Source organism: Streptopelia decaocto (genome assembly GCF_964273445.1).
Source record: "Streptopelia decaocto genome assembly, chromosome: 2".
NCBI classification, from domain to species: Eukaryota; Metazoa; Chordata; class Aves; order Columbiformes; family Columbidae; genus Streptopelia; species Streptopelia decaocto.
Window position 1 is genome coordinate 113179886 of NC_138655.1, and position 27141 is coordinate 113207026.

The 27141-nt window shown below is 37.6% G+C and overlaps 1 protein-coding gene across 1 annotated transcript; it reads right to left on the reverse strand.

Moving 5' to 3' along the window:
• Window positions 1–3832: 3832 nt before the first annotated feature.
• NME8 (NME/NM23 family member 8) lies at window positions 3833–26906 on the reverse strand (the record flags this gene model as incomplete). The annotated part of the gene is made up of 15 exons (XM_082044589.1): window positions 3833–4055; window positions 4657–4801; window positions 5823–5974; window positions 6896–7000; window positions 9905–10049; window positions 11124–11302; window positions 12639–12784; window positions 15255–15347; window positions 16881–16960; window positions 19915–19981; window positions 20593–20709; window positions 21708–21779; window positions 22806–22912; window positions 23819–23876; window positions 26808–26906. The coding sequence occupies 15 exons, from the start codon at window positions 26904–26906 to the stop codon at window positions 3833–3835; spliced, it is 1788 nt and encodes a 595-aa protein (XP_081900715.1).
• Window positions 26907–27141: the final 235 nt, after the last annotated feature.

A 27141-nucleotide genomic window follows, 5' to 3' on the forward strand; every position in this document is an offset into this window, starting at 1 on the left:
AAGGACCTACAAATAAGTATTTAATTTCTATAGAGTTACATTACTTTTAATTAGACCTAGTGAAGACTCTACATTTAATTTCAACTGCTGACACTATGTTTCTTGTAACATCTCCAAAACTGAACAACAGCCGTATTGGAAGGTGAAACAGATTTCAAGCTTGCTTCCTAGAGATGCAGTAAATTCAGGGCATTCCAGATAATCTATTAATATCAGACTGGCTCCTGTTGTTGTTGCCAAGAGGCTTGTGGATAAACCAGTATGGCAATAAGCATAAAGGAAAGTGGCTGGAAGGGAGGACACAGTCCTTTTCTCTAGATGAGAATACTAAGATCAAAAGCCAAATGTACCTTAAATACATCAGACAGTGCATGTTACAAGTAGAAGGTTAATGGATGCATCAGAGTGATCAAGAGATGCCCCAAGCAGAGCAACACCCTAAGCATTTTTGTTACAGTATGGTGAAACTTTAGTTGGTAGATACTCAGAGCACATGAGCATTTCTCATCTGATTGAGGTAATCACAAAGCTAATCCATTGCTCACAAAGAACAGCAAATAAAGTGAACAGATCCTTTCGAGGTGTGACCTGTCAGTGTAGCTCATTCAGCAGTCAGAGCAAAGGAAAACCAGCAGCAGTACATAACCACAAGCTGATCGTCTCCGTCTCCTTGGTGGGGAAAAAAGCTTCTCTTATTTGATTGTGCAGTAATTCAGTACAAATACTTGCTACAATGAGACATACTAATTCTTCTTAAACAGTATTTTGAGATTTAGAACCAGCTTGTTTATCATTCTAAACTGAAACAGAGCTTTAATATAGTCTTAGTGTCAGATTATGATTTCATTAAAGTTCCTAAACAAGGAACTATGTGGTCTGTTTTACAAATAAACATGTCTTGTGGTTGCATTTCTCTCCTGGTGGGACAAAACTCAGAAGAATAACTATGTTATCTTTTGTTAGTGTTGGAAGAATTTTCATCACATCTCTGCACTACCTAATTCTATGCTGAACCACAAGATATTTTCTAAATAAATGATCATGAAGGTCACATCCTCTTTTGGTCTGGCATTTAGATATGAGATGAGAGGACAGAGTCAGACTTTCTGTAAGATTTGTAGGTAAAGGAGCTGTGTAAACTTAATTGCAGGAAGATTTTCATCTGTGAGACTCGATTGAGTTTATGTTGGAACACGTTTCTCCTGACTCTATAAATGCAAATGTTTGCTGATCTCATCAAAAGTGCTCAAACTCTTAAACATTACATCCATGTCCATGTCACAGTAATTTAAATTTGAAGAAGAGTGGATGGCAGTCTAAATTTTGTGTATAATACCTACGTATTGAGTTAAACCTTTAAAGACACAAGGTGATCTGTTAAAATAGTGACTGTATTTCAATTGCCGTGCTTTTACATACACGATATTTTGATAATTCTACAAGTCTGTAACTCAAAGATACACAGCCTTTGTGAATCTGAATCTCTCCAACAGCTGACTGAAACATTTTTGTAATTTTAAATGTATCTCTTGAATTCCTTCTTTCAAAAGCTGCTAAAACACATTAAGATCAAGACCATGTTTAGAAGAAGCAAATAAGCATTGATAAATTAAATGTTCCCACATTTCAGTTTAGCTTTGCATACTTATGCAATGAGAAGAAAAACTGTCGTAGATCTATGTGTCATATTGCAATGGAATCTACTGAATCAATTTAACCAAGTACTTGTGTTCCCCCAAGGTCATAAGTGACACACATTAATATATGAACCCAAATATATGCAGTCCTTTGACAGCTAACAGTTGAACTAAGGAGAAAAAACATGTTATATTACTTGAAAATGATGTAATGGAGGACGAAGAATGGTTATTAAACAAGCAAAAACTCAGTATATAAAATTATATCATACTTAACCAGGCAGAGCTTCTGTACCATGACAGCTAACCAAGATTTAAGATCAGTGCAACAGATAATCCACAGTATTCAAAACCTGTGTGTGATACCTATCAAACATTCCCTATTTGGTTGTGAACTACCATCAGAAGATCAACGACCTCTTAAGACATAAACATATTTTGCTGTTTTACATTTCTGTTCCCATAAAAAAATAATCCCATCTAAAACTTCAAAACTGTATTTGTCCCGTTGGTAGGAAAGCCATTAACTCTAGCACGGATCTTGGGAAATGAACTGAATTTGTGTCTCTGAAATTGCCCTACTCAGGCTTTTTCTGAGACTGCTTTTTGGTTTAAAGTACAACCTGCCAGCACCCAAAAGACACAAAGTGCTGAAATAATGCCTGAAAGAACAGTTTTAATAGTTTTTTGAAGGAAAAATAAGCCAAAATCCATACAGTAATTCTGAAGTACATTTCTCAGAACTCACCTCATGAGTTGACATATAAATTCTGCACTAATCGTAGCTTCCTACAGGCTACAAAGCCTCAACTCGAGTTTATGGCAGTAAAGCAGCTGTAGGTGAAAATGGGCCACCAGGAGAACACTCAGTCCAACTTCTACTGGAGGAATGTCTATAATAACAAATGCCCCATCACAACAGAAATATTTGTCAGGAAGTTCTTTAAAACAGCTAGTTTTATTAAATACAATAGGAACAATAAAGGAAGTGTGAGAAAGATTCTTTCTGGATTTTGCACTTCTAATCAATGCTGTAAGTAAGTTGCTTTAGTTGAATGCCATTCTTTAGTATCTCAACCTTCAACAGACTCAGACAGCAAAAGTGACAATATATAAGCTACAAAGAATATTTGTGTTCTTCATGAAGGCCAGCCAAGCTAGACTGGGACAGGATACAAATTGAGTAGTTTGGCAAGGAGTGATATGTCAAGAATAGCTGTTATGTAAGAGCTGACTTTATATTTTACTTCATCTGATACATTTGAATTGAGTAAATGGACCGGAATGGACCTTCTAGTTTATCGTCCTACCTGTGACAGTAGTTGTTGGAAGATGTTTAGAGAAAGGATAAATAAACAATGCAAAGGTTTTTTTTCAGGGCCCTGAGGGAACCAATAGGCCTTAATAGCCCTGAACAGCCTCACCTGGGATACACACTCATAGCTTGGCCAACAGGCTCAGGAGCCCAATTTAAACCTCACACTTGGCCTTAATCCTTGCCTGAGCTGTGTTGCAGGAGTGCTTATCTCTGACTCTCTTGCCTATTTTTCCTGGCTGGACCCTTGAATGGGTCCTGGACATGGTTCATTACTTCTTTTGTCTGGAATTGTTGATGGACGTGGCTCCCTAGTTCTGCTTGGGTGTGGTGGGGCCTCAGGCGTGGTTCCTGGCTCCTTCTGCCTTGGAGAGCATTCCCACACTTGCTGCTGGTCCCTGCCCATATTGTAGCAATACCTCAAGCAATATCATTCAAGCATTTCTCCTTTGTAGGTGCCTGAACTGGAGGACTCAATCTACATCACACTGGACATGTCATTAACAGTGTTTACAATGTTTCAATGACCTTCTTTAACCCTGTGGTGGTGTTTTGTTTTGTTTTGTTTTTAAAGGCAGTTGTATACAAAGCACCTTAGAATCCTGGAACTGTTGGGAAGACATAAATCTGTTAAAGTGCTAAAAGAAAAACTATCTAGTAAGCATATATAAAGAAATCACTACTAACATCTAACTTCTGGCAGGTGTTGCTTGTTACATTGTTATGTTTTGCAAAAGTCACAACAAAAAACTGGCTAATGAAAAAGTGGATGGAGCTTGAAGGAAAATGTGTGTGTATATACTCTCAAGTATAGGTGGTTGGGTAAACAAAGCCATCTAATTACATGAATATCAATTTTCAGAGATTGCATCTTAATTGTTCAATCTATATCAATCTCTCCAAATATGTACTGAATGTTTTCCAGTGCTTGTTGTTTCGTAGATGATCCATGAACAGCATTAGACAAAATATCTTGTGCAAACTGAGCTCTAATTGATTCAGGAGAGATATTTTTTGCCTCTTCTGGATCAGTTGGACCCATTAGTTGCCTCCACTCTTCCACAGCATTTTCCTTTGACAACACCATTATCACCGATGGGCCCCTGTAAAATCAATATAAGGAAACTCTTACACCTTTCTGAGATGCAGATCTAGCTTTGACTTCAGAGGTACCATGAAGGATTATGGTAAGCATTACACCATCAGAATTTTGAGAAATGGTTTAAATGTGCCTTTTTTTTTTTTCTTTTCTGAGTGTTTTGTTTAAGACGATATCTTGTTTTTGACAGTCAAAAAGATTATGATGGTCATCTATTTGAATTTGGACTTTTTGTCCCAAAAATATTCTCACCCAATAATTTCTGAAGGAAAACAATACATACTGTTTTATCAACAGCTAGACTAACAATATCATGAGGAAGACATTTGTGTCCTCCGTAGGAAGAACAAGGATTCCATCAGAAATTTGTTATTTTTTTTAGAAATAAATAAAAAATAACAGTCACTGACCGTAAGTTTGGAAAGACTTAAAATCTTCCTTTTAAAGGAAGAGCAGTCAATGCTAGAAGCCACTAAACTTGCTAGAAAGTGTGACAGAATGCAAAATTCTTTGCCCACTTTAGGTGTAGCATGTTTTGTTGGTACTGTAAATTCAAAGTTTGATGTACACTGACATACCTCAGTATTGCATAATGAGACACTTACTCAGTCATAGAAGACAATAAGTCACGAAAAAATGATTTTCCTTCGTGATCCTTATAAAATTGTGCAACTATATCACGAGTTAAAGCTGCTTCTTTAATCTTTGAGATAGTAAATCCAGCATCTTTAACCTTTTGCATAATATCATCTAGGAGAATAACAACAAAACTCGTTCTTGATTGAAATAATAAAATAATAAAAAATAATAAAATAAATAAAAGTTTAGATGCTAACACACAAACTTTAAAAATTTCATAAAATATCAGATGCTTTAAAAAAATCACCAATACCTATTAAAATTCTACTTACAGTATCAAATAATCATGGACAATGTGACAAAATCAGTCCTCTAAATTGTACAGAAGCGATTGTCATTGCACTAATCCAACTCTATGCAGGTGACAAACCCGTACTGTTATAAACTATACCAGTACCATTCACTGCTGTTTCTCACATTGGGCAGAACGTGGACTGTAGTTGTAGTGCTACATCATACACCAGCTGACCCGCTAAAATCAATCTGGATTGTTACAAGACGGGAAGAAAAACTCACAAAAGCTGATGATAAATTAACATTAGAAAGAATACTAAAATTTGTTAGGACAGAAAAGAAGAATGTCAAGAAGAGGTTCTGGACAGATGGTTTAAAAAAAATGGCAACAAAAATCTTTGAGGTGATATTCCAAATTGTACATAGTGTACTTTTTAGTTTGACATTTCCCCCTCATTGCGTTTGCCTAATAGCAAGATAACCAAGGATGGGAGTGCATCTAATTGAGCAGTAACCTCTTTTGAGTCAGTAGAGATACTCGTATGAAATAAGTAATATGAATTTGGAAAGCCTCCCTCTCCTTTGACTTAGAAGGATGCCGGATGGATAGTTTACACAAGTACCTGGCTTTTAAACTGTTTAAGCTAGCTAAAAACTCTCTCACTTAAATTCACCACCATTCTTATGAAGAAAGAGCTATAGGCAGCTTAAGCAAAGAAATTGTGACACTTGAGACCTCAATACGAATTATGCAAGCTCTGTAAAAGCATTTCTCTGCACGGAAAAAGCATTTCAGAGAATAAAGAGTGCATATGACATGATTTACTGCAGTGTGCATTGCTAATATTTTGTAGAAATTACATCTGTAGCCATAGCCCATATTTTCTAGTTCACTTACCTTTGTGCTCCTTAGCAGCAGCAGGTTTGATTACTGCCAGTGTGTGCTCCTGAGGGAAGAAGAACTCCAATTCCTTCTGAGCATCATCAGTTGTAGAACTACCATGCAGCTGATTAATAGGACTGCTGTCCACTGCATACAGTGCACGTAAACTAAGAGTCATTAAAAGAGTAAGTTACTTAAAAGAATAGCCATTTTGAGCTTCAACAATGATTAGCCTTAACCCAGTGAATATAAATTAATATTGATCTGGTGACTTAAGTGCTTGATGATCTCTCTGCAGGAGTAAGAAGCCTTTGTTGTCTAAGGAAAGAAAATCAACTTTTAATTGACTACTTGAAACATGAACATCTTCCCTCCTGTCATCTTGTTATATTTCCGAGATAATAACAATTCTTGCTTAGTGCAATACAAAGGTGAGATGATACCACAACAGTTTCTTAGAACAACAAAATGAGCAGTAAAAATGAAGATGTTCATTTATAAAATGTGCAGAAGAAACTTAGTCACAAATAAAACATGCTACTGATGGAGAGTTTTCATTAAGCTAAGAAAATAAGCATCTGTTCTAAGTAAGAAAAGCCCAATAAACATGAGATATTACCAGATTTTTTTAAATGTAGAGAATTAATAGCAATAGTTCTGTAGACAATGAAGCCTAAAAATTGCCATTTAAGGTCACAAAGATTCAACTGAAGAGCCAAGTAATCTGTTCATATGACCATCAGAGCAGGATTACAAAAAAAAGATTATTACAGGTGGATTCTTCCTGTGGTATGTGCATCTAACAGTCAAGGGTTTTTCTCTGACTCAAGAGATCTTATTTTGCCTGAATACCCTTTTTTAAACTCAGTTTTTGATTATATTTAGTCACCATTATTTCACAAAAAGTACTATAGTCACTGTGTATAATACACTTCTTCCAAGACAAGCTTAACAAACTGCAGAAATATATATTAGTTTCCAGATGATGGCACTGTAGTTACGCCAGTTGGAATGTGGTATTCACTGAGATGAGGAATGTGAAAGTAAATTGGAAGCTGTGAATAATACTTTAGTATTCCAAGTATTACCTGTTTGGATCTTCCTTAGCCTCTTCAAGAGCCGTTGGGCCTAATAAACCTCTCCAGTGTGCTACAGCGTTTTCTCGTGTTAAAGCAAGTATAAGAGTTGGACCACTGTAAAAAGGGAAAACTGGCGTTAAAAACATCAAATATTAAGCATGGTAATTTGTAAAGGGAACTTAATTATACATAGTCCAGGCCAGAAAATAAGCCCTAATAATACTGAAGGATTCAAAAACCTATCACTATTTAAACAGTTGCAGCCTGATAAAATCTTATGGGCCTTAAGCGCAAATTTCAAAGTTTCATTTCATTCAGTAATGTCAACATGACAACAAGAATGTTGTAGAATTGGGCTATATCTTTATTGAACAACATCCAAACCTTGTCCTAACAAACCAAGAAGAACTGTTTGGAGACATCATGGTTGGGGCAGTCTCGGCTGCCGCAACTATGATATGGTGAAGTTAGGAATCCTGGATGGAGGAAGCAGGACAATGAGTAGTACTAAAACCACAGACTTCAGCAGGCCAAACTTTGACCTCTTCCAGGTCCTGCTTGGAAGAATTCCATGGAATAGGGCTCTAGAAGATAGGGGGGTCCAAGAGAGCTGGCTAATATTCAGACATCACTTCCTCCAAGCCTATGACCGATACATCCCTATGAGGAAGAAATCAAGTAAAGGGAGTAAGAGGCCAGCATGGATGAGTAAGGAACTCCAATCAAACCTCAGGTGGAAGAAGGATGTTTATCTAACGTGGAAAAAAGGACGGACCACCTGGGAGGAATACAAGGATGAGGTGATGAAGGCCAAGCTCCCCTTGGAAGCAAATCTGGCCAGGGATGTCAAAGACAGGAAGAAGGGCTTCTTCATGTATATCAGCAGCAAAAGGAAGGTTAGGAAAAATGTAGATCCACTGCTGAATGAGGAGGGTGCCCTGGTGACGAATGATACAGAGAAGACAGAGTTACCGAATGCCTTCTTCATTTTTGTCTTTACTGCTAAAACTGGCCCTCAGGTATCCCAGACCCTAAAGATAGAAGAGAAAGTCTGGCAAAAGGAAGACTTTCCCTTGGTTGAGGACAATCAGGTTAGAGATTGTTTACACAAACTGGACATCCACAAATCCATGGGCTCCAATGGGATGCACTCATGAGTGCTGAGAGAGTTGGCAGATGTTATTGCTAAGCCACTCTCCATCATCTTGGAAAGGTCTTGGAGAACACGAGAGGTGCCTGAGAACTGCAGGAAAGCCAACATCAATCCAGTCTTCACAAAGGGCAAGAAGGATAACCCAGGAAACAATAGGCCAGTCAGCCTCACCTCCATCCCTGGAAAGGTGATGGAACAGCTCATTCTGGACGTCATCTCCAAGCATGTGGAGGAAAAGAAGGCTATCAGCATGGGTTCACCAAAGGAAAATCATGTTTGACCGACCTGATGGCCTTCTATCATGGTATAACCGGCTGGGTAGATGAGGGAAGAGCAGCGGGTGTTGTCTACCTTGACTTCAGCAAGGCTTTTACACATTCTCACAGCCTCCTCATAGGCAAGCTCAGGAAGTGCAGGCTGGATGAATGCATAGTGAGATGGATCATGAATTGGTTGGATGACAGAGCTCAGAGGGTTGTGATCAGTGGTGCAGAGTCTGTTTGGAGGCCTGTAGTTAGTGGGGTTCCCCAAGGGTCAGAGTTGGGTATAGTCCTGTTCAACCTGTTCATCAATGACCTGTATGAAGCGACTGCGTGCACCCTCAGCAAGTTTGCTGATCACACCAAACTGGGAGGAAGGGCCGACACACCAGAAGGCTGTGCTGCCATTCAGCGAGACCTGGACAGGCTGGAGAACTGGGCAGAGAAGAACCTAATGAAGTTTAAAAAGGGCAAGTGCAGGATCCTGCACCTGGGGAGGAGTAATCCCAGGCACCAGTACAAGTTAGGGGTGGACCTGCTGGAAAGCAGCACTGCAGAGAAGAACGTGGGAGTTCTGGTTGACAACAGGTTGACCATGAGTCAGTAATGTGCCCTTGTGGCCAAGAAGCCCAGCGGTATCCTGGGGTGCATTAGAATGTGACTGGCAGGTCGAGGGAAGTTGTCCTCCCCCTCTACTCTGCCCTGGTGAGACCACATCTGGAGTACTGCCTCTAGTTCCGGGATACCCAGTTTAAGAAGGACAAGGAACTACTGGAGGGAGTCCAGTTATGGGCTACAAAGATGATTAGTGGCCTAGAGCATCTTTCTTATGAGAAGAGATGGAGAGAGCTGAGTTTGTTCAGCCTGGAGAAGAGAAGGCTGAGAGGGGATCTCATCAATATTTAGAAATATCTCAAGGGTATATGTCAAGAGAATGGGACCAGACTCCTTCCAGTGGTGCCCAACAATAGGATGAGGTGCAACAGATACAGACTGAAGCACAGGAGGTTCCATCTAAACATGAGGAAATACTTATTTTATTTGAGAGTGCCAGAGCACTGGAAAAGGCTGCCCAGAGAGGTTGTGGAGTCACCTTCTCTGGAGACATTCAAAACCCACCTGGACACGTTCCTGTTCAATCTGCTCTGAGTGAACCTGCTTTATCAAGTGGGTTGGACTAGATGATCTCCACAGGTCCCTTACAATCCTAACTGTACTGTGATTCTGTTATTTTGTTATTTATGTTTTCTCTCCAAGGAATCCAGCACACAGCCTGGATGAAGATTTCTGAATTCTTCTACAGACAACCTAAATGCAGCCTTCCAGAGAAGATCTCAACTGTTTTCACCCAGATCAATGGAACTGACCACTGACTTCAACAACTGTCATACAGACATGTGAAATAATTTTTCAAATCCTGATTTATTTATCTACTGTATTTGGGAATTATCTTGTTATCTGCAGTTATCTGGTTCTGGTTTTGAGTTTTACTAAACTCTCAGAAACATGGGTATCTTGTAGACATGTATTACTCATAATAATTATTAATTGTGAAAGTTTCAGTCTTATTAATAAATCCACATACTATTTTTTTGTTCAACATACCTGGTCATTTGCTCTAGAAGGACTGGGAAGTAGTCTTCATTTTCATGCTCTTTGTAAAATTCACGTACTTGTTTTTCAGATAGGATTATTTCTTTCTGCATTGCTATTTCAAAGCCATCATCCCTTATTCTTTGTATGACAGAATCTGTTTGAAATATTGAAATAATGCTAAATTGCCATCCATTCACTAATTTGGACAATTGTGAAGAAATGACATGGACTTTCCAATCATACTGTTATTTTTTCACAGGTGAATTAGTTTCTCAGCTGAAGAATGGAAAACAAATTTAAAGCAACTGCTAGAGGGCTTCAGTAGTTGCCTGGATGCTTAGAAAGCTGATGCTCACCTTCTTAAGGTTTTCTCTCACTTCAGAAACCTCAGTAGGAATCCTGACTGAGAAACATGATATGTGTTACTGTCACCAAAAGAAGGCCTAAGGATTTTGAGTAGGGGAATATTCATTTGACTAGGTCTTACAAGACCACATGCATAAGTAAGCATGTTTAATGCAAGTCAAAATTACTATAATTGCCTGTATATGGACTGCAAAACTAGTGCTCTGAGCAACATACTTGATAACAATCAAGAAAATAAAAATACAAGGAGAAGTCAAAATTGCAGTCTTTCAGATCTTTGTGTATAGGTTATTTTCACTACAGAGATTTTCAAGAAAAAATGAAAATATATGCCTGAGAAGAAAAGCCAACTTGTTCAAATGGGGAGTTTCATGCTACTGGGGTAGATTTTCTGATTTAATCTATAAAAGCATTGTCTGTCTCTCTTTGTGCAGCACTGCCTTATGCAGCACAGAACATAACCTGGGTCAGATCATTTCACCTTGCCATTGAGCTACCTTTGACCTGTCATTTAAAGATATCATCTGCTTTGTTACTGCAGGAAGAATGATTCCCTACACTACACTTCAAAATTGCTAGTTTCTCTGAGAGGTATTCTAGAAACATTCCATCCAAGTATACAATCTAAAGACATTCTTGAAAAATCAGGCAAATTAACAAAATAGTGTTGACATTTACATTCTCAATATAGCAAAAAAGTTAAGCATGTAGCTTTTATTTTCTGACAAAGATTACTGCCAGGTTGATGCTGGGGAGACAATATAACATAAGAACCTTTCATTAATAGAGTTAGAATTTTTAAAGTTCAAAATATAAGACTTTTTATACACCCTAGATGGAAAACGTAGTTATTAACACTTACCTCGTCTTTCCTTTAAGAGAGAAGGTCGAATTAAAGCCAAAGTCCTTTCAGCTTTTTGGTCTGTCTTTTTTTTATCAAAATTTGGGAAAAAGAAGGCAAGTTGCCTGCTGGCCTCTTCTACACTGTCTTGCACATCACATAGGTTTAATAAACTCTCGGTTTCCGTGGTTCCTTCCAAGCTAAGGAGGCACAAAGTAATAGATGTATGTTTAAGTCACTGCATGCACTGTGTTAACAGTTGACTTCCTGAAAATGAACTTTCTTAAAATTTAGTAAAGCATAAAAATGGAATGCCAAACTAAGTTTTTATTAAATTCAGATTCCTGACCAAAGTAATGTTTCTGAGAAGAGAGTTATTAATCTTCTCAAAAAGTGCCTTGTCATATGCTATGAAAGAGAATTCTCAGCCATGCAGCTTTTATAATGCCCCTCTAGCTTATTCAAAATAGTATCTCTGTTTCACTTGACAGAATTATCACTGACAAGTGTACAGTGTATAATGAATTGTCAATAAAAGGATTCTGCTAATTAATGTAGAGCATCATCATAAAAAGACAGCACTACAGAATTGTCTTTAAGAGAGGTACGTCTCATCATTACTTGCCTTTATTTCTAATATTTATTTAGCTATATAAACCCAGTAACTTTTGGCCACTTACAGAAAGTGCAATATTCCCCAGTTGTACCAAACTAATGCAGAGAAGGATACAACAGGCATCAACAAAAATATCCATTATTATGACAAGTTCTCTTTTGGAACAATGTATTTAATATCATGTTGCTTCGAGTAAATCTCGTGTCCAAATCTGAAACTCGATTCAATATTTCAGTTTTTGAGAACACTCTCTTTATTGTCTGATGCTTTGTATAAAACTATTGTCCTCTTTAAAATTCTCTAGAAATATTTGTCATAGGAGAAAACCAGACATTTCAAAATACCATGGTTGTGAACAGCTAATCCTTACAATGTCTTTATGCATCTTGGAGTCAGGGGAGAACAAAACCCAAAAGTCTCCCAGTTGTTTTCTGGCTTTTTTAGAGTGGTCCCAGGGAGCATGGTATGCCTTGGGTGCCCCTTAGTCTCCCTTGGGCCACATATACAGTTTCCCATAATACATAGGAGTAAACATATGCAAGAGTGCAACCCTCAATGGCCAATGCTGGTAGTCACTTTGGGTGAACTATTACATGGAATGGCATGGAGTACATCAGCTTTGAAGTACAGCACTGTTCCCACCTCACTGACAACCCATTCAAGGCTAGTTCAGCAATGGCAAGAGACCAGTGCACTTTGCTTATTGTCCTTACTTAGGAAGCAAGAAGCTTCTATGTTCCCACAGGAACTGTGATTGCATCCCTAGGGATGGTCTGGTGACATACCAGGCAAAGAACTTTGTCTGTTCCCTGGACTCTCTGCACACAGGCACCTGAGTAACTGCAACCATATCCTTTAGTTTATGGTGTTCTGCAAATACTATAACTGAATCACATATCCACATTTTCACTGTTAGTTACCTGCCTGACTCCTCAGTGTCATCATCCCCACTCAATTTACGTAGCTCTTTCCAGTGAGGAATATCAGCAGGTGCTCCTTTTTTAGTGATTACCAAAATGTGGCATGGTCCACTCATCATGTATTGAACAAATTCTTCAAAATCAGGCTAAAAAACATAATTTTTCCCCTATGAATTGTAGGAACTCTGAGTTTATAATCAGAAATGATGATATCATTTCCGAAGTAACTCATAATTCCTGTTCTAAAATGACATTCACACATGTTACTCAAAATCCTGTCGAATTGTCTGGGAAGTTTTTGATCAATCATTTGAGACAACAACACTATAAAATGTCTAAAACATTATTAATCAAGGTAAATAATGTAATGAAATTCCATTAAGCAAGTACCACATGTTCTTCCAGGCTAAAAAGCAAATGACAGGAGTGGAGAAAATCTAGAAGCTCAATGTGATCAAATGCTATGCTTGCAGTAACACATATAGTGTGACATAACAAACTGCAACACAGTTCCAGGTGTAATTTTTGAAACTAAAAATCATGTAGCTGACTGCAAGTACAGAACACTGAGATATTTTCAAGACATTTGTAGTCTTTTCCTTCATTATCTTTGTTATGTTCTTTTCACTCCTTCAGTTTCAACCTTCAATCCAGTAAATTTACATTTTATTCAGAAAATATATTTTGAAGCTGCTGTGAGGTTCTAATCCTGTTTCCTTGTATGTCACCTTTTTTCAGTTATGTGAATTTCCTCAAGTATCTTTTCTCATTTAAAATATTTGACTAAATCTTTTATTTACCAGCCACCCTCATCTGATTGTGTATGATACATTTTTCCTTTAATAATATGGGAATGAAATATTCATGTGTCATTTCAATTAATTAAAATTCTCTTTTGATTATCTTCATATCCATGCATAAACTTAACCCACTTCACAAGATGAACTAACTCAAAAGAGATAGAATAAATGCAAACAGTAAAATGTTTAGTACAAAGCATAAAGGGTGTATCTATGCTGTTGTGGCTTCAAAAGTACACTTGTTCACATTAAAATAAATAGATGTGGCTATTAGATAAGGTCTTTTGGCTCACTCAGCATCATTAAAAAGGAACTGTCTCTGCTTCCAGTTGTATCTGAAGGTCTATTATCTTGAGTCTTCATCCTGTTATAATAGGCAGCCTCTGGAACTTCAGCAAGCTTGCAGAGTATTAAATCAGGAATAATTTTGCCCACTGAGCACAAAGCAATCTATATTCCATATTGTCACTTTAACATAATTATTTTTCAGCTTAGAATTAAATTTTATGAATGGCAAATAATTGACTTCTGAATATAGATAGGGTCCTCTGAATAATTTCTCATAGTTTACAGTAGTTTTGTTATTTCCCCTCTCCTAACACTGGCTAGAATCTGCTTCGGTGTAGTAGTGCTGCCATATATTAAACACTACATGCTTTTTCTCTGTCTTTTTCCTCTCACATCTCCCTCTACACCTAACTTAACTTAAATTTGGCTGCCATTCCTATGATGATAACTTATTTTTACTTCTATTTCAAAACCATCTTTGTCTAAACTAGAATCCCAGCTTTGACAACACTGAGCTCTTCAGGATTCCTTATAAGCTCTCTCTGTTACCTCCTTTCTAAACCATAGTGCAGCCATTTGGTGATTACTGTCAGATTTTTTTTTCCCTCTGGCTTCAGTAGGAACAATCTTGTCTCACTCTTATTAATTTGGAATGCCACTGGAATACTTTCCCAGGTTCTTCTTTTGGTTATGCCAACACTTTCATTGACCTCTTCTATTGGCCTCTCTAATAATATCAAACTAGTTCTCTGCAAATAATTGCAGCCTCTGTTTATCTTGTGAAGATCTTAAATAGGAGAAGGTAAAAATATTTGCTAAGCAGCTTCATATTTGTGATCCAGATCTTTCTGTAGATTTAACTTTAGCTATCATATTGCCAAAGCACTTGACAATATCCAAGTGTTAGTTTGCTAGACCACTGGCATTTTATGGTGATCAGCATAATTTAATTGTTTTCTTGAACTGTCTGTACTTAGCTATTTGTTGCCCCTCAATATATGATAAGTCCAGAAAAATAAACTTCAATGTAGATCCTTTCTCTTTCTGCTTATGTGTGTGCTTATTCCCAGTACTACCCTGTGATGAAACCTGCAAAGAAAAAAAAAATGTAATATATACTATAACTTATTTTCTGACTGGAAGTGTATGTGTCGAAGAGAAGTGTACTGTCATGTAGATGACACTGGATTTTGGGTTTGTGCTACATTGCAGCACCTAACAGCCTATGTTTAGGGCCATGACTAAGGGTCATATATATTCTGCTAAAAGAAAGAACTACAAAATCTTTTGGTATTTAATTGGAGTTTGATTTAACTTAGTTGGAATGTTAGAGTGTTACCAAGACATATTTGTAAGAGTTGGGAAGAAAAAAAGAGAGATAATATCTCCTTTTTTCTATGTACTAAATCTACATTAAATCAGTTCTTCAACATACTAAAAATGTACAAGACAGAGATTTGCAAACACGTATAGCTACAATGCTAAGTTTTACCTGTTCCTTCTATTTAGGTTTTCCATTTGGTTTTACCTGTTCTTTATTGTGGCCATAGAATGCTCTGATTTGCTCTTCAGTTAGCATTTTTTCCTCTGCCACTTCAATGGTAAATCCTGCTCTTTTAATCTGCAATTATTCAGTTATTACTCAGTGGCCTTTGAAAATGGTTACATACAAGATCATATGTTACTGTAAATCTAAAGATTGATTGATTTTTGGAAACTATCTTAAATTTAAAATTCTCTAAAATATTCCAAATATAACTGCTGAGTTTACATAAACTAAAGTTCCAGCTTTTCAAAACACTGCACTAAATTCAGGATTACAATTCCCACTAAATTAAGGTTTGTGAAAAACATAAGGCAGTTCAATGTATGTGTTCATTCAGCAGTTAATAATAACTTTTGTTTAACATTGAACAAACTAATTTTAACTGTTGTGGGTGGTTAACATGCAACCACTTCTAAAAATTATAAACTACATTATATTCTTAGTAGTCATATAAATGTGTATTTGTCAACAATTGTTGTACCCGGCTAAACTACTTGTCTTTAGAAACAGCAAGTAAACAAAAATCACATCTATTTAAGATTAAGTTAGATTACTGCATTAAATTTAAGTATGCATAAGAGATGCACACTTACATGACCTGTGTCAAATTTCATAACCCACTGGTATGAGGCTTATGCCATATACTAATGTTCAAACAACAAAGGCACTATCCAGCCCAAATACTGATTGTATGTCAATATTAGTCTGCTTACCAGCACTTTAAAAGCCCATATGATGCTGCTGAGTGTTTCCAGACTGTCTTGACAAGGCTGAATGTGGAAACATTATGGGTGCACACCTCATAAGGCAGTGCTAACTAGCAGCTGCTCAGCTCCAGCTAAATTGCTTTCAAGAACTGCCTGCTTTTTTTTGCCTTTGCTGAATTTTCTTCCTTTCTGGCCAAGGCAGAGTAACTGCAGGAACCTATACAACACTCTGATTTTTTTTCCTGCAAAGGTCACTGGCCCTGTCATAACACTTTTTAAAATTAGCATGGTTTTATCTTGATACACAGTATTATGAGCCTTTTTTGTAACAGAAACAGTAAGAAATTCCCATAATTTAAATGTGCATTACAATAGTATCATATTTTGGAAGGCAAAATAACCTTTCTTTCACTGTGTGATGGCTTAAACAAACATTGAATCCTTGAATGCGCCCTTGTGTACTTATTGTCATATATGTCTGCGTACAGACTCTCTTCGATAAGGAACTGGTTAGTTGATTCATGTGTGCCCACAATTCTTAAAGGTGCTCTGAGAAGAATCAGCTTTACTAGCACAATTTCTAGTACTTGTTTCTATTGCAATATGGGGGGCGGTGGGGGAAGATACTTTTCTGATTTCACATATTGCTGATTAACAGTTTGAATCAATGTTATACCTCGTCAACATACCTCATCTAGTGATGTCAAATGTTAAAGCAATAGTGTCAAATTGAATACCAAATTATTTCAGGTGAAAATTATCTTGCCTTTATCATCCTTATCAGAGAAGCATTAACAGGTCTTGTTCTAAAGCCTAGGCATAAATTAGGATCTACTTTGTCTTACATCTTGCTACCATACCTATGCTAAAGAAGATGAATAAATCTTCAAATTTTGTCTACCTTTTTTTTAATTTCTTTTACGCGTCCCTCTAAGACATCAGCAGGTTTTATAATTCCAACAGAGTATTTGACCTCTTCTTCTGGGAAAGGGGAAAAAACATGTGCTAGTGAATACATTTATTGAAACAAATACACAACTGAACTTTCCATTACTTACAAGAGACCTTCTCTATATAATTATCCATTTTAATATTGAGATGGCCAAACAATGGTTCCAAAAATGTATGTGACTTGAACACATACATTATGTCTTGGAGTGTGGGACTGTCTTGGGCCAGCCCTGGAATCCACATTCCTTATGAGCCACTAGTGTTTTGGGTCATATAGTGGATAAATGACTCACATACAACTAGGTGTGGTGGAAAAACTACTGTTTAAGGGTGCTTTGTCTAGGGAGCTAGCTCTCTATGTACAAGAATAGAAATATGAAACAAATGTATATTACTGAGGAAAATTCACTAAGTGAAAATCTGGATGAATATTGGAGATTTCAAGATTTCAAATGGTTCTCTGATTCTATGATTCTAAATTAAAAGCATGCAGAAGAAAAACAGTTGGAATTTACAAAAGTCTGTGGCTTTGATAATGCTTTTTCTCAGTCACTAGCGGGCTTCCCAGTCATTAGCAGGGTTCCGCAGGGATCCGTCTTAGGGCCAGCACTCTTCAATGTCTTCATAAATGATGTAGAATCAGAATTTGAGGGATTACTTAGTAAGTCTTCTGATGACACAAAACTGGGAGGAGTTGGTGATGCTCTCGAGGGCAGAGAGGCCCTGCAGAGGGATCTGGACAAATTGGAGAACTGGGCAATCACGAACCACACGAAGTTCAACAAGGGCAAGTGCCGATTTTGCACCCGGGACAAGGCAATCCTGGCTGTACATACAGACTGGGGGGTAAGATGCTGGAAAGCAGCTCTGTGGAGAGGGGTCTGGGGGTTCTGGTCTATGGCAAGTTGAACATGAGCCAGCAGTGTGCCCTGACAGCCAAGAGGGCCACCTGTGTCCTGGGTGCACCAAGCACAGCATTGCCAGCTGGGCAGGGAGGTGATTGTCCCGCTCTGCTCTGCACTGGTGCGGCCTCACCTGGAGCTCTGTGTGCAGTTCTGGGAGCCAGAGTAAAGATATAAAACTACTGGAAAGTGTCCAGAAGAGGACCATGAAGTTGCTGAAGGGTTTGGAGGGGGAGACTGGCTAAAGTCACTGGGTTTGTTCAACCTGGTGGAGACTGAGGGGAGACCTCATCACAGTCTACACCTTCCTCACAAGGGTAAGAGGAGGGACAGGCACTGAACTCTTCTCTTTAGCAACCAATGATAGAGCCCAAGCGAATAGCAGGAAGATGTGCCAGGAGAGGTTTAGGTTGGACATTAGGAAAAGGTTCTTCACCCAGAGGGTGGTGCAGCACTGTAACAGGCTCCCCACAGAGATGTCACAGCCCCAAGCCCGACAGTGTTCAAGAAGAGACTGAACAATGCCCTAAGACACATGGTGTGAACTGTGGGTTTGTTCTGTGCAGGGACAGGAGTTGGACTCAATGATCATTGTAGGTCCCTTCCAACTCAGGTCATTCTATGATTCTATGAAGTCAAATATACATTTCTGGTCATAATAGATGTTTGTTTCCTTAGTATCTGTGGATGTTGAAGTAATTTACTAGTTATTTATTATAACTGTTGAAGTAACGCATGCTTGCTAACACAATCTAATGTTTAAAACAAGACATCTTCCTGGTTGTAGACATACAGTTACAACATCCATAGCATACAGATCCTTCCAAATTGACAAAAAGTGGTTCAGAATATAAACTACATCTCTCTTTGCAGAATCTGAGGTTTACAGTTAAGCATGAGCACATAATACAGTCAGATCCCAAACACTGTAGAAGAACTTAATACCTCTAACAGAAACACCAGGCTACTACTTGTTTCAAATACCAGAAAACACTCATAGGCACCTGCACATGGTAAGGAAAGTATTACCACAAAGCATTAGTGTATTATGGCTTCTGAGGGATCCTTTAACCTGGAGCTGAACCCAAGCTGAAAGCTCTGTTGCCTGATTTTGTCACACTTTAAGGTTCTGTGGATTAGTGTAAAGTCTGTATATAATCCTAGAGAATTTACAATACTGTACTACTAGGTCTCAGAGGGTTAAAACTGAGGTCAGGAACATGTCACTTGAATCACACAAGAAAGAAGACATGAATGGGAAGGAAAATGGACACAACTTAATCTGTGACAGTGATTGAATGCCTTATCACAGGAAAAAAAAAAGGCAAGATGAAGAAGAGAGGATGAAGTAGCTTATTCCATCTGAACATTGCCAAATGGCATTCTGTGCATATATGAAGCAGTAGGAAGCTTCAATAGCCACAGATAATAAAAATAGAAAATATGTAGGTCCTAGCTCATGACAAGCCTGAAATAAATCATAGACATGAGACTTAGAAACAGGATGGTGCATATTTTAAAATCTTTTTGAAACCATATCCTACTATTGTTGGTTTATGCTCTGATGTAAGTCTGGTTTTTAGTGCTTAAATCTAGTCTGGTGAAAGAGTTAATTAAAAATAATCTGAAATACAAGGCATGCCATTCCATCTGAGATTAGTTCTTCCAGTCTTCACAGGTTGCCCTCATTTTGCTGTTCCTGTAGAACATCCAAGGGTCAAGAAGCACCATCTCAACAAAAGTACATAGCTAAGGCAAGGACCGTGTAGAAGTGACTTCCAGACACTAGTTTTACACAAGAAAATTCCTGCCATGTAGTGCTGCTGCTAGGTGCCAGCGACGTGTATTTTGAAAGTTCCCAAAGGGAAGTGAAAACACTAATGTCGACAGTCCAATATCTTATTTGTTGACAGCAGAAAGCTTCCCCTTATTTTGATATCCTCAATCATAACTTGCTATGTTATTAATTCAAAGGAAGGTCTATTGATGCTGAACATACATAATTCTTAATCAAATATCTAAAAAAAAAAATTTTTCTTTTTCTTTCCATTGACATTTCTAAAATAAAACAAATACATTTACCCTTGGGTGCGTTGCCCTCAATACTCTCTTCTGATGATTTCTCTTCTGGGAAAACAAGTTCATCTACCTAGGGTAACAGTAAATACAGCACATTGCCAGTGTGAAGCTGAAGTCACCAAACACACCTGTCATATCTTTACAACATTTTAATCTTAATATAATAGCATATTGGCTAACCAGGAAAGCAAGTAATTCTAGGAAAGACCTTGTGCTAGCCTGATTTTCCTTAATTGAGCTACAGTTTGTTAAAAGTTTCCTTTTACTGTAAGCAGAGTTCTTTGATCTCCATTTTCATTCAAAATAAGGAATGAGACATGACTATTTCTCATCTCTTTTTTTTTTTTTTTTTTTTTTGTATAAGGCATCCTTACTAAGTTATATAAAAAAAATAGTCCTGAAAGAAAAAGAAAGATGACTAAAACCTTTATGTGCTAGTGACATTTAATCCATTTCTCCATTTCTTCCACTAATAGGTTAATCCATACACTTCTTAAGTTTTTATAAAGTATAATTTAATGGAAATTTCTAAAAACCCATGTCATACATGTCACCATACTGTCAAGAAAAAAAAAAACAAAAATAAAACACGACATTGCAGAAAACACTATCACAGACATTGAGAGAAACTATGTAAGTGTAAAAAAAATACTCCTATTTAAATATCTGTTTTGTGTGTACCTCGATGCGTTCCTTCTGTCCAGCTGCAATTTGCATCTCTTCTTCCACTAGCTCTATTGTTCTCTTAGTTAGAAGAGGAGCATTTGCACCTCTCACCATGGCAATAATTTTGCCATTCTGTAAAAGAGAAAATAACACTCTTGGTGAGTTTTCATTGCTTAGTTTACATATTAACTTGATTTTTGGAACATGCTCTATCTTGCTATTTCTTTTTTTTTGGGCAACAAGACCACTTCCTATGCCCTCTGAAGTGAATACCCAATCTACTACTACCTCTATTAGTTCAGAATGAACCGTTCTTACTTTTACTTCCCCCCTTTTCTGTCTCATTTTCTACAGTTATTTCTGGGTTCACCATTAATAGTACAGTCAGAAATAAATGCAAATATGGAATTTACTAGCTCTTAATTTCTATAACATGGAGTTTTCTATCTTTGCATTATGTTTCAGTGTGTGCTCTACTACACTTAAGAGCACCATAGTTAACTACCGATGATCAAAGATACTGCCAACTTCACTTAGCAGCATTCAGATTAAAACCTGAAAGTATATTGAAAGTATTGTTGTTCTTGGCCCTTAGTTGTAGGAACTCAAAGCTTCATAGTGAGCAGTGATCTACGTTGGAGTCATAGGAGGATAACCTTTCTGTATCCATCAAGGAGAGGTAATAAATATATGATTATTGTTACAATTGTTCTGGTGAAAAAAATGCATATAGTTGTTTATTTTAACAAACTTTAAGTGGCAGGAAATGTAAACTCTTTTTCCCTGACGGAAGGTGTGCATAAAATAATCATTTCACTGTAGCCATATGTGGACACTTAATGTGAGGCAACCCTGAAAAATTTATACTAATTTCTGACTAAGTAACGGCCAAAACTATGGCTACCACAAATCTTCTGTAGCTATATGTGCAGCAGCCACAAAAAAAATGTGCTTGAGAACCACAGATTTAGGCATGGGAAAGAGCCTCAAGTAAACATCTGATGATATGATCCTACATACTGTAAAATGTAAATATCTGATTTATACACCTTCACATTTCTTCTTAATCTGCTGAAAAATTAATGCAAAAGTAGACAGCACATTAAAAGAAACTGATGTGATGTACTTACAACACAAAAAAGGAACACAGGCTCACATGTTTTCCTAAATGGTTCCAGAGTTGGAATGTTGTCAGCCTCTGCCTGAAGTTAGATGAAAAAGATTGTTTACTTATGTAAGTGTTTATATGTATGTATGTATATATATATAAACCTTTTTGCCTGAAAGAAAACTGCAGTCTTATATACTTTGGTGTTACATACTCAAACTGCAATCTTAAATGCAACTAACAATCCTTATGGCACTTGTTGGTGATGAAGAATGAACTGATTTGGTAACATGGGATTGGCCTCCGTTTGTATTATAGCAGCTAATCACGGAGGAATACATTATCCTAATACTGTTTTCCTATGTAGGTTGTAATAACATACATAAATGAGGAAGTAGCCCATACAGTCTTGACAGAAGAGATTATTCACTGTATTAAGTTCTTTGTCACATGTGGTCAACTCTATGAACACACTTGAGATAATCTCTGAACACCTTTTTGTGTATAAAAAATAGAAGTATTTTCTGCAGAAATGCTTTCATCAGGCAATTGAAAGTTCTCAGTAATACAAAAAAGGATGAACTTGATCAACATCTGGGAGGAACTGAATCTGTGAAACAAATTTATCTGGTTTGAATATGATATATACCTCCTATTTTATGTTGCTAACACAGAGGAAAATTTTTATACTATCGTTTTAGTGATAATTTATTTTTCAATTCCTCCTTTTTGTTATCTTAAAAATAAAACAAAAGAGAATATTTGGGAAAAAGGCTCAACAGCCTTTTTCAGGGATGTAAGAATTTTAAATGTGATAATCAATAATGTACAGGCTTAATACTAAAAATCATATAGTCCAGCTTTTGAGTGTTTCTGCAATCCCATCAAGAGAAACAAAAGTTGTGGGATATCAGGTCCCTTTCCATTATAGCTCCTTCCATATCTATCACAGTTTCTAATATGCCTCTAAACAAAGTCTTAAGAGGAAATACGCAGAAGAAGAGGAAATTAGGCCAAAATCAATGCCACACATTAAATATGAAAGCTCTGTATATGCAGATATAAAGATATATTTAATATTAAATGTTAATAAAGTTCCATACAGAATTGACATCCTTACCACTGCAAAATGCAACATATCATCATCACCAAACTCAGTCTTCAGCTTTCTGAACAAACTCAACACAGCTTTGCAAGGACCACACCAAGCTTGATACACATCTATTACTAAAATGAGATAGTTTGGAATTATAAGCAGCTGACTTGTGGAACTTATAAAATGAGACACATTTGTGAACAGTACTGGGAAGGTGTTCATATGTATCTTTCAGTCCTCCCCTAGTCAGTGAAAGCATCATGAATACACCAATGTATTCAGTGGATACACTACAGTTTCCTCTTTTATTTCAGTTACTTGTGACATCAACAGCCTACTTCATAATACTATTTGAGATTATTAATCCAAACCACTATGTTTCTCTCATATTCCTTTCCCTTTTAGTTGTTCTTTTTCTTTTACCACTGTTGGTTTTCATTCTTATCTAACCTTTATTCTACAGGATTTTACCTCCATAAGCCCACATAGATAATTTATTTCTCATTATTGCTCCTCTGTCGATAAGATCCTATCATAAATTTGTTCCTTCTATCTAAATACACTTTTTAGGAGACTTTGGAGACCCTGTCATTGAACTGAGTGAACTGAAAATATGGGATAATACACATCATTGAACATGTGCTCTCCAGGATGCTGACCGATTAACTGCTCAGTATAACTGTGCAGTATTAATTTAGTCTGTACAAGATTTTAGGGAAAAAATTCGACAGAAGTGTCTTACCTCCTACCATACATAATATCATGTTGGAAAGATATTTTCTAAACATCAGACTATAACAGTGCACAAAATAATGGATAATATGATTTGTGACAAGTATTTATTTATCAGAGAAGACCCTATGTATCCATAAACACAATATATAGTTTTATAAAGATATTAATATAAACTTTCTTTAAAATATGACACCAGTCTTCTAGATTTATGACAAGTATCTATTAAAGAATATATAATATATATATCTATGAAAAACTGTAAATGTTTTCATGGGAGATTAAACAGAAAATACTAACAGTACCTACTACACCTTTCTTTAGCAACACTTCATCCCACTGGTCTTGATTGGTTACTATGGTCTGAAATAAAATGAATTGACATTTTAACATCTTACAAAGATGGACAAAATCTATATCCATTAAGCTCTGGAATTGTTCAAGTAATTAGGATTTATACCTGGAACTGGGTTTCTTTCTTCTTGCTTGCCATTTCTCTGTGATTATAGGAAACATATAAAAATACAAAGTACATTAAAAATTTTTTTAGAAGAACATGTGACAAGGAGAACTGATTTACATGTTTTTCAACACAACACTGCCTTCTGATTCCCTTAAAAAATAACTCAACTGAAGCCCCTACAACAATGACAGTTAACACCCTGTGTCAGAATTCTGTGGTACAATATACAACTTATATGCAAACCCCACATAGCACAGGAAACAGAATAAAATTTAGTTTCTTAAACTGTTAAGGTTTTCGGAATTTTTTGGTCTCAACAATTTTCAAGCTTATAATTTTTCTATTCAGAATGGCCACAAGGACCTAGGATGGGGTGACACCTGCTGTAAGAGTGGACAATTTTAAAAAAGTATTGATTAAAGAGCTTCAACTCTGATGACATCAAATCAGGCTTCCTGTTTTCTGGGATACATGAAAAACAATGGCTTACCAAATGACCAAATGACCAATGACTCCCAAATTGAATCCTGGTGCATTCATCATTCTGCCATTAATAAAACATGGTCTGAATATTTTTTTGCCCCCCCCCCTTTTTTTTTTTTTCTCAGTAGATAATTAACTTCGAACTAGGCAGGAAAATTGATTCTGTGATTCTGTGATTATTTTACTTAATGGATCTTGACTGAATAATGAATGTTATCACTGGATCAGCAGCTTGAGTGGAGATTTATAAAGCTCTTGATAGTCTTTGTTTTGAGGAAAATGAAAGTGCTGTCATGAAAGTGACCTCCACTGTCACCAATATCTGACAAGTCAACCAGCAAATACATCTGGAGTTTCAACTATCCTGGCATTCCCACTGGAGATGCTTCCTTTAGATCATAGACTGAGGTGTAGTGGTCAACATGAGAAATCTTGCCCTGATGCTTGTTACACATTTCATCTAAAAATTGTATTAATCAATCAAATTTTAAATACAGGCTTTCTTCAAGTAATTTAAAACAGGTAGCAAGACAGAGTCGTTAGCATGGTATTAGGTTCAGTCCTTTAAAGACTCTGAGGAGACATACTGACAATTCAAACCATAGTAAACTGACATTAAAATATCCCATATTAGCAGGAAATCTTCAGCTAAAGAACTTGTATTTCATTATTACTTACTGTCTCTGAGCAATAGGGATCAATATACTGCAAGATCAGATCTACAAAACACATAACACGTATATCACAATGGGCTATACTTCCCAATCAGCCTACACATCCTCCCCAATCAAAAATGTGCAGTTATGCGTTCTCAGATGGCAAATGAAAGCACTGCAGAACAGACACATATGTATGCAAATACACAAATATTAATCTGGCATAGTAGCTGTGTGAGACAGATGTGAAGATACATGTGACACCTATACTTTTAAATAACATTTTCTCATAACACACTCTGTCAGTAATACAATATTACGCTGATAAAACATGAACAAGCACATTTTCTCCATTATCTATGATAGAGGCAACATGCTTCTCTAACCTTGATACAATGCCTTTTGCTGTGTACATGCTACACCTCTTACCACAACCAAAACTGCTTCCTTGGACTATTCACGTATAAAAATAGATCTGGGTGCGCACTCAGATACACTGTCAAACTGACATTCAAATATGTATGTTCTTTGCAGACAGATGTGGAATATCTAAGGACAAACCTTCATACACATATATATATGAAATATATACCCAGGCGTTTGTGAGATTTTGACAAGCACTTGTGTATGGGTACATACACATAGTTGCCTGTACGTAAGCACTTGTGTATGACAAGGGTCCCTGCATTCTCATAGGTAGCACTCTGGTGGACCATCTGCTCTCTACCCTTGAATTCTATGAAACTGGATAAAATATGAAAAACCATGGATGGAAAACACTTGTTGAGGTCCACCACACTTCGGCTCGCACGCACATGCACATGCACACCTGCATGCTTCCACAAATATGTGCAAGGACTCATATCCTTCTGCAGGCACCCAAGCCTGCAAGTATGCACCTCTGTTATACAGGTGTGTGCTCATCTGCACAGGCCCTGCCCATAAGCATGCCCAGGTGTGCACGCATGCACAGACTTTTGTGCATAAGTCCGCCATCTGCATGCACACACAAACTCACACAGAAACATGGGTAAGCAGGCTAATGGAAAGACAAGGACCTGTTGGAGAGGGGCCAGAGGACACCACAAAAATGATGAGAGGGCTGGGACATGTCTACTGTGAGGACAGGCTGAGAGAGTTGGGGTTGTTTAGCCTGGAGAAGGGAAGGTTCCAGGGAGACCTTATTACAGCCTTTCAGTACTTAAAAGGGGCCCACAAGAAAGATGGGAACAGGCTATTTAGCAGGGCCTGTTGTGATAGGACAAGGGGCGATGGTTTTAAACTGAAGGAGGGGAGGTTCAGGCTAGACATGAGGAAGAAACTTTTTATGATGAGGGTGGTAAAATATTGGAGCAGGTTTCCCAGAGAGGTGGTAGATGCCCCATCCCTGGAGACATTCAAGGTCAGGCTGGACGGGGCTCTGAGCAACCTGATCTAGTTGAAGATGTCCCTGCTCATTGCAGGGGGGCTGGACTAGGTGACCTTTGAAAGTCCTTTCCAACTCAAACTGTTCTATGATTCTATGAAATGCACAGACACATAGCAGGTCAGTGACAGCTTCCCACACAGGTTCCCATAACCAGGACACTCAGGTGCTCATGCACCCAGTGGTTTGGCACTCACACCCCATGACAAGTAAATTGTCATGGCACAACAGCTTGGGTGCCTGCTCACCCCTGAGATTGAACCCACCTGGGAGTAGGTGGGCAGTCCCATACCCACATCCACACCTTGTCCCTGTCCTGGAACAGCTGCTTGCCTGGAGACACCCTCCAACTGCCCTTGTGCCATCCCCAACGGCTCTAACCGCCTTCCTTAACTGTTACCTCTCAGTTACTGCTCAGTCTCCAAAGGTGGTTTTTCCCTCCTCACCCTCTTTCACCAGTCTGGGGCTGACATGGCACAAGGAGCCAAACTATGGGCATGTAGAGAGGGGAACGTGGAGTGAGCTGGGGGGACCAGGAGTTGGAGGAAGTGTCGCCATTTTCTGCACTGTTTCCCCTCTGTTTCTCACTCAGCAAAATCC